Source organism: Arachis hypogaea, chromosome 9 (genome assembly GCF_003086295.3).
Source record: "Arachis hypogaea cultivar Tifrunner chromosome 9, arahy.Tifrunner.gnm2.J5K5, whole genome shotgun sequence".
Taxonomy (NCBI): domain Eukaryota; kingdom Viridiplantae; phylum Streptophyta; class Magnoliopsida; order Fabales; family Fabaceae; genus Arachis; species Arachis hypogaea.
This window is the reverse complement of record NC_092044.1, coordinates 62,192,374-62,203,070: the sequence shown is the minus strand read 5'-3', so window position 1 is coordinate 62,203,070 and position 10,697 is coordinate 62,192,374. Positions and strand designations below refer to the sequence as shown.

At 32.5% G+C, this 10,697-nt stretch overlaps 1 protein-coding gene and 1 long non-coding RNA gene across 2 annotated transcripts; one reads left to right on the top strand and one right to left on the bottom strand.

The window, feature by feature from the left end:
- Window positions 1-1,039: 1,039 nt before the first annotated feature.
- On the top strand, window positions 1,040-5,542 carry LOC112710991 (protein NDL1). Its single transcript, XM_025763495.3, has 11 exons — window positions 1,040-2,298; window positions 2,440-2,539; window positions 2,770-2,867; window positions 3,109-3,197; window positions 3,456-3,516; window positions 3,591-3,677; window positions 3,966-4,043; window positions 4,125-4,181; window positions 4,323-4,378; window positions 4,555-4,690; window positions 5,029-5,542. Exons 1-11 carry the CDS (start codon window positions 2,239-2,241, stop codon window positions 5,269-5,271), a joined length of 1,065 nt encoding a protein of 354 aa, XP_025619280.1. The 5' UTR covers window positions 1,040-2,238; the 3' UTR covers window positions 5,272-5,542.
- LOC114924471 (uncharacterized) lies at window positions 4,372-6,840 on the bottom strand. The gene is made up of 3 exons (XR_003811766.2): window positions 6,204-6,840; window positions 5,021-5,288; window positions 4,372-4,700 (listed from the first exon to the last, which is right to left on the bottom strand). It is a non-coding gene; the product is annotated as an uncharacterized lncRNA (long non-coding RNA).
- Between the last annotated feature and the right edge of the window lie 3,857 nt (window positions 6,841-10,697).

The window sequence follows — 10,697 nt, the reverse complement described above, 5'->3', positions numbered from 1 at the left end:
TGAATGATTCTTCTTGTTCCCCAAACCTGAAATACACCGAAATCATCTCAGAATACACCTCACGCATTGAATAGAAACACAACCTCTGTTTTATGAGAACTTACATAGTTGCAACTTTTTTTTCTACTTTTTTTTTCTTGAATGAATTATTAAAGGACTTTTTAATATATATATATATATATATAATCAGAAGCAAAATATGGTAACACAAGAATTAAGGAAATGACAATAGAAATAAAAATTATATGTTATCTCTTGGCTTATTTAGACTGTTCTGATCTGTCTGTGTTTAAAAGATAGGATCATTTTCACTTGTCAAGTTCACATTCGACATTCTAAGAACAAAATAAATATTATTCAGTAAAATTAGAGTAATTAATTACATCAGAATTTATGAATTTTTATCAAATAAAAATCTTACGTTTACAAAGAATCATAATGAATTTCTATGGAATAGAGTTCACCTTCTGATATATCTAATAAAAAAGGATAATAAATACATGCAAAAGATTATATTAAATATGTTATAAATTATATATTTAGGTAATTAAAATAGTTAAATTATTTATTTTAAAATTTTTTTTTCTTAGAGCTTGTGGTCGTGGGCGAAGTGGGGACCAAAAAAATAGACATTTATACACACTAAATTAGACAAGGACATTAACCCAACAAAGAACATTCTTCATAAAAATAGAAAATAAAAATAAAAATAATAAAAGCTTAAATACAAAATTTAAATACATTATTTATATATAAAATATAATTTTTTTAATCAAAAGTAATAAAGGAAATAAATGAAGAATAAACAACCCTAAATTTTGATTAATAAAGGATACTTAGCTTTAATCCAACCAATCTAAAATCCTAGGACGTTAAAATAAGGAACCCGGAGGGGGGGGGGGGGTGAGTGGAAGCGAGTTGTGATGAGCTGGAATCTGATCATAGAATAATAGTGGAAGGGCATATAATATTTTATAATAAGAATCCCAGGTATCCTACAGCTGTATTATGGGATGCTCTTGCAAAATTAAATTGCATTTTGCATTCTTATAACATTTGGAATTTTTCATTTTTCTTTCTTTTTTTCTATTTTTATGTAATAAATCACAATCACATGGGCGCGCCGCTAATGTTCATGTTCTTGCTGTTATTGCTGTCTTTGAATTGAAAAGAAAACCCCTTGCCTTGCCATGCCATGCCAGCACAATTTCACTGTTACTATTATGTTATGCCTTTTATATTAGAATATATCGTACCAATTTATTTTGTGATACCGTATTAATGTATTATACAGTGTATATGTATATAACTAATTTAAATACAACGAATGGTTAATTCATTATTTTTTTAGTAAGTGGTGAAGATTTAAATTTTATTTAGTGTACAGAATAATTCATTAATTATGATAAATTTTTAAAAAAAATTAAATTTAATAATAAATTAAGTTTTAATCTATCAAACTAAAAGATATCATGAGAAATTTAAAAAAATTATATGTACATATATCTTATTAAAGTTTATTATAAATGTGTTGATATATATGGTATCTTATATTTCGCACATTAAAAAAATATAGAAATACTTAAAAAAAATACAAATTTGTTTAAAAGAATTTGAATAACAAGTAAAATATCTATATATTGATTGCTAAATTTATGTTTATCTGAAATATTAGAGACATTAGATATGCAAACCGAAATATATATTTTTTTAATTTAATGTTGATGTAGTGTAAAGCCCTAATATAAAGTATTTAATTATATAATATTATATTAATAAAAATAATTATTTTTTGTATTAACGATGTGAAAAACATTCAAAGAAACAGATACTAATCTATAAAATATTTTACATTATATCAGTATAATAAAATTAAAATATTTGTTTTTTAAACTGTATAAATTAGTAAAATGTCCCTTTTAGCCCAATTTTGTTCCAACGGTCACTGAATTCTACTATACGACAGCCACTGTAAAAATAAAAATCTAGTACTACTTCTGAATCTGAATCTCTGGAAAAACCTTTCCACTTTTTCAATTTCTTCATCTTTTTTAAAGAAAGGTCGCTCGTGCGGGTTTTCCCTTCAAATAAGGAAGGGGTTGTGACTTGAGACCGTAATTTAACACCACCAATCAACAACGACAGCAAAGAACCAAAGAAGAAGACGAAGAAAGTAAGAGCTTCAAAATCATTGTGCCTCTCTACTTTGCAGTTACATTGAATGCGTAGGAGTGAGTCATGGGCGAGTCAAGTGACTCACTCTCCATTGACATTGATTTGATACCTTTAGGTGGAAAGGTAACGGTTTTTCTAATTGCATTTTTAGATTCTACCTTTTCAGTTTTCATTTGTATAATAAAAGAGTGGAATTTTGTAAACTAAACATTATTACAATTTTTGTATTTAATTTAACTTAATTTGTGTGTGTCTGTATTGCAGGAATTCACGGTGAAAACAAGTAAAGGTTCAGTTTCTGTGCTTGTTTGTGGGGATCAAGAAAAGCCAGCTTTAATAACCTACCCAGATGTGGCTCTTAATTGTATGATATATTATATTGTATATTCTTTTTCTAATTTTATCTGTTTTTAGTAATTTCAGTTTTGTTAAGTTTATTTCCATTTTGAACTTGAGGAAAATGCCACGTCTTTTTTTTGGATAGAAATGTTTTGAGGATTGGAAGCAAAATTAAAGCAGGTCTTTGTATTGGGAGAATGTGTTTGAGAATTGTGAAGTTTTGAAAAATAAAAAACAAAAGTTCCTTTTATGCAGATGTATCTTGTTTCCAGGGTCTGTTGTTCTGCCCAGAAGCTGCTTCTTTGTTGCTTCATAACTTCTGCATTTATCACATTGATGCTCCTGGCCATGAGGTCAGTATTAGTAGGGAATTTTTACATTCTAATACTCTTCAATTATCAATTTTTATCTGAACTTTGATGCATTTTTCACTTCCATGAAATATTAATTTATTATAAACCAGTTTCGTAGCTTTGGTATTGATTTGCGTTCCTCAGATTCTTGAAACAAAAAAGAAAAAGTCATGAATGCTCTCTGCACGGTCGCTCATAGAGTCTAATAGACTCTCTCTCATTTGCTTAAGAGTTATTGCAGTTGGGAGCTGATGTGATTTCGTCGGACGAGCCATTGCTCTGTGTGGATGACATTGCAGACCAAGTTGCAGAAGTTCTTGATTTCTTTGGGTATGTAGAGCATCATTTATTTGCATTTTTCTTAGCATAAAGATTTAGTTTCTCACAGTGGACCTTGAGGACATATCCCTCCATTGTTTTCACTACAAGAATATGTTAGCAATTGTTGTCATGCACTAAAACTAGTATTGGAATACATCTATAACATCTCAATGTAAAGGAACTTAGTATTTTTTTCCCCCATGCCATTCTTATATTAAACAAACTTCTCTAATGTTCTCACATTTGTCCAACACTGCCTTTAATCAGGCTGAAAGAGGTTCTGTGCTTGGGTGTAACTGCTGGTGCTTACATCCTGACACTATTTGCAGTAAGTATCAAAACTGAGTTATAATTGTAACAATCTAGTTTTCGTAACTCATCATGATTTATCTTATTTGGCAGATGAAATACAAGGAGCGCGTGCTTGGATTGATTCTTGTTACACCTATCTGTAGAGCGCCTTCATGGGCCGAATGGCTCTACAACAAGGTTCTTATCCCTGTCGGCAGTATAAGTTTCATAATATGTTATCAATTGAAGTATGAAGAACTAGATTAAGGAAGTTAGTAACCTTATAACTGGCAAGGATACTCATATAAATAAGCAGCAACAGAGCAAAGCAATTTAAAAACTGCAGTAGACATGCTGTCTTCCATAGTATTAAGAAACCTTTTCAGCATTGTTGCATATCAATTCTGTAGATACCTCAAAGAGCTAAAACAAAAGGTAGAAGACAAAAAATTGCTGCCTAAGGTTTTTCTATATCAATTTGTGCAGGTCTTAATGAATTTATTATACTTCTACGGCATGTGCAGCTTACTTAAGGAATGCCTTCTGCAGCGTTACTTCAGCAAGGTATGCCATTTTCTTTATCTTTTTCTGTTGCGAAGCTTGAATCATTTCGACATGTGACAATATTCCTAACATGTCTTTCAGGAACTTAGGGGCAGTGTCCAGGGAGCAGAATTAGACATAATCCTAACTTGCCGACGGGTATGTAAATATTAGTCTTGTTTTAGAAAAAACATATTCATATATTCTTCACCTTCACCCTTGAGCACATAGAAATAGCTATCCAGGAATTAATCTTTGTACAATCCTGACATGTGGATCCTCTTTGAAATATAACTACAGCTTCTGGATGAAAGGCAAAGCTTGAATGTTATGCGTTTTCTTCAAGCAATTAATGTGTAAGTTATATTTTTTTTTTACTAACAAGTGATGTTTTTCCTTTGCTTTTTGTTGTTGCCTCCAATGTAATACATTTATAATGTAGCATGTGTAATAAAAGATATCAAAAGATTTCCATATATTATGATTGACAGAAAACTTAGCAAATTATAATTCCTTTTACATGAACTTGCAGAAGGCAGGATCTCACTGAGGGTCTGAAGAACTTGCAATGTAAGACACTCATATTTGCAGGTGAAAGTAGTCCCTTCCATGATGAATCTGTCTACATGAGCACAAAAATTGACCGGAAAATCTGTGCACTTGTTGAGGTAGGTAGTCCTTCCATTATATGAAAAACAAGTGAAAAAAAAAGTGAAGTATTAAAGTAGTCATTGAAATGTTGCTTTGCAGACAAAATAACTCATAAAGAGATTAATTATTCATCTGATATACCCAAAAATATTAGCATCGTTCTTTGGTGACAATTTTTCACCTGTCACCCCTGTCAAACCCAATTGACTGCTGGATGTATTTGATAGGCAAAATTAATCTTTTTGAGAACTACTTTAGGAACTTCACTCTTGAACGAGGAAATGAAAATCTAGTTGAGAAAGACAAAGGGAAACAACATTAGAATGTAGCATAACGATGTTGCTTACCTGCTCAGGTTCAAGCTTGTGGCTCACTAGTAACAGAAGAGCATCCAAATTCCATGATATTTCCACTTGAGTGTTTCTTGATGGGTTTTGGCTACCAAAGACAACAATATTTTGCTTCATCATCAAGCAACGGCTCGAATCCAGCCAGCCCCTCTGGCAATCATTCATGCATAGCACCAGAACTCCTCTCTCCGGCAAGTTTAGGAATTAAGCTCAAGCCTATCCGAACTAGGGTTGATGTTGAAATCTGACTTCGTTCTGCTCAATGCTGCAGTGGAGTGTAAGCTCTTAGTATTGCACATAATATATAGCTATAGCTATTGTTGAATGTACAATATTTTGCTAGTTTAGGATATATTCTTTGATTATGTTGGTGGACCAAGACTAGTGATCGTGTCTTACAAAATCGATGTATTTTCCCTCAGTGTAAACATAGTGAGAGGTATGTTGCTACGTTATAGTTGACAATAGGATATTCTTTTTCTGAAGGTGGCTTTTGAGGACAGGCCCTTTTTCTGGAAATATCTGCTTTCAGACGTTTAAGGATCTCCTAGATCTAAGAGATAACAATACATTTTTATTCTTTTAAGAGAAACGCAAAAAATGCCATAAAACTATAGCGTTGCGACAAATGTCCGGAATGGCGGATACAGTAAGAGATATATATATAAATTATATACAAATTAATACTAAAGTAAAACACTTATTATGTGAAGCATTGAATTCAAAACAATAGCACAATTGTGTTGTACATCAAGTATAAGTAATCATGACACATGAAAAAGAAAATCATAGCGGCTGGCTTTAATCGATAATGATCACAAGAATTTCCTTATTTCCTATTAGTAGATTGATGGTGACTGTCTACACAAACTGCATAAGCATAAAAATGAGTCTAGTGTCTAAGATTTATGAATGCATATACTTAGGAGACCTAAGTGTTCGACCTTGGAACCAATTTAGATGTTAAATCTGTCCAAAATGATTAGTCAAACAAGAAATTAATCAAAAATAATCTCTCAACATGATATTTAAAAGAATAATTTGTTATCCCGTCTAAGATTGAAGGGACAATTTCAACATTTACATGTTAATCAATGACAAGCAGCTAAATGCCATCATCAAATTATGCAGTGAGTAACTAGATAAAAGAGCTAAGGAAAAAAAAAGGTGAACACCAAACCTTAGCATTCCAATCATCTCCAATTCTATTCTCATGAAGATCAAACCTATTCCTATCCCAATATCGGAACGTATTTCCTCTTCCTAGCCGCCGCTGCAATACACCTAAGACTCCCACAGTCGCAGCCGACCTTGGCCCCTGCCACCTTACACAGAGCACCACTTACGAGCCCAGCAACGGTGCTGTTAATGTTATCCCTGTCGGTGAAATACTGGATGGTACTCTCCGTGACAGAGAAGATCAAGCGCAACGTTCTAAGCGAGTTTCTGAGCCTGCGACCACTTTGACCTCCCAAATTGAGGACACTCCCGAGTCCGTTGATACGAAACTTGAACGAGTCTCCTCGCAGGCATTGGCGAGGTAGGCGATGCCAGTGTAGTAGGTGAGCTTTTCGCTCCAGGAACAGTCTATTGCCCAGTTCTGGGAAGAGATTCTCTGATTCTGGATTGGGACGTTGGGGTCCTGGTAAGGTTGGTAGAAGCGCGTGTTCCGGTTCTTCTTGTTGTTTAATGAAAGTTGCGATCCTGGAGAGAGAGAAAGAAGAGGTTTAGACACTTCAGTTGAAGGTTCTAGCGTAGGGTTTAAGGGAGGGTAATTGTTAGTTTGACGGTTTTGGACACGACTAAATATTCATTTTGGTACACATGCCATTACTTATTTTGGTTTTTAAAATTTAAAATTATTTATACTGATTTTTTAAATTCAAGTTTAGGGACTAATGTGGTCCTTGGACTCTTTTTTATGATGACTAGACAAACAGAGTGCTTCCTTCATAGTATGTTGGATGATGAGTAAACGACGTCGTTTATCCTTGGCATCCAAACAAGTTAGAAATGTCATCGTTTTGTATATAAAGGAAGAAGAAACGATGGAGACCCAAGATAAAGTATTGGTCTTTTTCTCTACCTCTACTATTCTTCATTTCTAACTTGTTTGGACGTCAAAGGTAAACGATGTTTACTCATCATCCAGCGTAGCAGGGAGGGTGTAATCTCAACACTTCATTTGCCTAGTCATCGTCGAAAATAATTGAGGAACCATATTGGTGTCCGGACTTGAATCTGGAGGACCAACATAGGTAATTTTAAATTTCAAGAACCAAAATGAGTAATTGCGTGAATTTTAGGGAGCAAAATAGGGATTTAGTCCACTTTTGCCTATTAACCAACAAACAAGTTATTAGCGAGGAAAGGAGAATTCGGCCACTTTTTAGTGAATTTTTTTTGAAAGATTTTATAAAATAATAAAAATAATTTTATGTTTAAATAACTTATATAATTTTTTTTAATTTTAAATTATGTTTGGATATAATAATATAAAAATATTTTTTATTTATTTATTATGTGAAAAATATTTATTTTTTGAAAAAAAAAATATTTTACAAAAATTATATTTTTTTAGTATTTTTGTTTTTACTACCAAAATTTATTAAACACGCTAAAAAATAAAAAAATATTTTTTAATAAAAAATATTTTTTTATCAACTTAATGACATTTAAACAAGTACTTATTCTACTATTCTTTTGTTTTAAAGATTTTTTTATTAAGTTTCTTTATTTACTTATTTATCATTATATCATCATTATATTATTCTATAACGGATAGTATTCTGGCGTCAATATTACTAACGTGGCACGTTCTGCTGTTAGTATGTATACCTCCCTCTTTTCAATTTATTTTAGAAAAAAATATATTTTTTATAATTATATAAAAATTAGTATTTAATAAATAATTATACTAAGTGTCTATCATTAATATTTTTAATAATTATAATTATATTAATTGTCAATTATGATAAATATCAATTATTATAATATAACTTTTAATCAAACCAAGTTAGGTTAGTCTAATGGTTAGCTCATTAGTCTGCTTAAGTAAGTATTGGGGGTTCAAATTCCGTCTTGTGCATACAGCAACCCTTTATCCTGCGGCAAATCCTTAAATGGAGATCTGATCCGTGGCAAATTAGTCATTGGCTTTCAATTAATGTGAATTTACGTTGCTTTATTTACATTCTTGCAATTTACTATTCCTAGAATTTATATTTCCATTATTTACATTCATGCAATTAAATTTCCAGTAATTTACATTTCTATTCTTTATATTCAAGTCATTTATTGCTTTCATTTACTTCTTGCTCACATCATTTAAATTTTATATTTCTATTATTAATTATTCATCATCAAATTATGAATTGTTTAACTAGAATACTCAATCAATCATTACTTGCTTAATTCCTTAATTCTCGTGCGAATGATAGCCTACTCACTATAGTATTAGTTGATGTGATAAGATGCACTTGCCGGTAGTTTTGCAAATATCGATTTGTAAAGTCGGTATCATGTTTTTGGCGCCGTTGTCGGGGATTAACAGTGATTAACAAACTATCAGTTGATTGATTATCTAGATTAAACATTTTTCTTTTCTTGTTTTAGTCATTTAATTGCTTTTAATTATTTATTTTCTTTAGTTCACTAACTATTTGTGTTAATTCCTAACTTGAAGTTTCTTTCACTTTGACAGAAGGAACCTCAAACTCTTTTTTCTTTTGTTGATTTATTTGTGTATATGCAAGAAAATTAAGAAGAGAAAACTATCTTCTTTGATTTAGAAATTGAAAGAACCCTTTGAAGGTTGAAAAAGGAAGCAAGAAACAAAAGAGTTCTAGAAGAAGGTAAGGGAGCCTCAGGCACAATTATGGCTGAACATCACAATAACAATGAAACCAATGGTGCTCTGCATGCTAAGAGGACATTAGGATCATATACTACTCCTGATCCTGGAAATTATGGAAGTAGTATTTTGACTCCGAATGTAAATGCAAATAATTTTGAACTCAAGTCTCAGTTGATCACTCTTGTCCAACAAAATTGCCTATTTGGAAGAAGCCCCTAGGAGGACCCAAACCACACACCTCAAGCTTCATCCGAATTTGTGATACAGTAAAAACAAATGGAGTTTCAGCTGAAGCATATAGATTATCCTCTTGTTCCTATTCTCTCTTAGAGATAGAGTGGCACAATAGTTGGAGTCACACCCTAAAGAAAGCATTGCCACATGATATTTAAAACTTAGTTAGCAAATTTCTAACTAAGTTCTTTCCTCCTCAAAGATTGATCAAGTTGAGGAGATACAAAGGGATGTTGAGGAGATGTCCACCAAATATGTTTACATATTAGGTCTAGCTACAAATCTTTGATGATGGAATCACTCAAACCTCAAGAAACTCATTGGACGATTCAACAGGGGGATCACTACACATGAAGACTCCTAGTAAAGTGATGAGCGGATATTTTATACATTTTTCGACATTATTTTCATATAGTTTTCATTATGTTTTATTTAAGTTTTATTATATTTTTATAGGTTTTAGTGCAAAATTCACATTTTTGGATTCTACTTTGAGTTTGTGTATTTTATGATGATTTCAAGTATTTTCTAGCTGAAATTGAGGAGTTTTGGAAGAAGCCTGATTTAGAGATAGAGAAAGGACTGCAGATGCTGTCAAGATCTGACCTCCGTGCACTGGAAGGAGCTTTTCTAAAGCTACAAAAGTTCAAATGGCGCACTCTCCACGGCTATAGAAAGCTACATCCAGGGCTTTCCAGAAATATATAATAGTCTACACTTTGTTATGGAAATGAAGGTCCAAAACTGGTGTTCAACGCCATTACTCCACCCTCTTCCTGGCGTTGGACGCCCAAAAGGGAGCAGCTGGCATCCAACGTCCAAACAGGAGCCTAAGGCTGGTGTTCAACGCCCAAGAAAGATCCTAAGACGTGGAGACACCCTTAGCTCAGCCCAAACACTCACCAAGTAGGCCCGAAAAGTGGATTTTCGCACTACAAGACTAGTTTATCTTATTTCTGTAATTCTTAGTTTGCAGATTAGTATTAGGGGTGGCAAAGCGGGCCGGCCTGCTCCAACCCACCCGCCCCGTCTAGGCCCGCCTCATAAACGGGGCGAACCGACCCGCCCCACCAACTAAAATGGGTTCAAAATGCTAGCACGCCCTGCTTTATGGCAGATTGGCGGGTTGGCAGGCTAGCCCGCTTGACTCTTTTTTTTTTGAAAAATAAAATTCATTAAAATTAACCAAAAAATAATAATTAAAAAATAAAATACAAATGAAAAATAGTCAAATTATAATATAATTTTTTACTATTTTTAACTACAATAAAATTGTTCAAAATAATATTTGTCAATAAAATCATCTTTATTTTAAAAAATAAATCACATAATTTGAGCATATATACGAAATTGTAAAATAAAATAAATAAAGTTAATAACTAAAAGAAGAATAAAAACAAAAAATGAAAAAAAAGTGTTTAAAGATTCTATAATTATTAATTTTATAATAGTAACCACTCTTTTATTTAATAAGAAAAACAAAAACAAAAATCTTCGGCCCGGCGGACCGACCCACCCCACCCCGCCAAAACCCACCAATTTGGCTGTGCGGGTTTGGCAGGTTTTTTTAATTTGGCGGGCTCC

What these genes read in the sequence shown, in the direction of transcription:
- LOC112710991 (XM_025763495.3), top strand. Translation starts at nt 2,239, where the DNA reads ATGGGCGAGTCAAGTGACTCACTCTCCATTGACATTGATTTGATACCT. An exon ending in TTTCTTCAAGCAATTAATGT is followed by an intron (nt 4,379 to 4,554) that starts GTAAGTTATATT and finishes ATGAACTTGCAG; the next exon opens with AAGGCAGGATCTCACTGAGG. An exon ending in AAATCTGTGCACTTGTTGAG is followed by an intron (nt 4,691 to 5,028) that starts GTAGGTAGTCCT and finishes TTACCTGCTCAG; the next exon opens with GTTCAAGCTTGTGGCTCACT.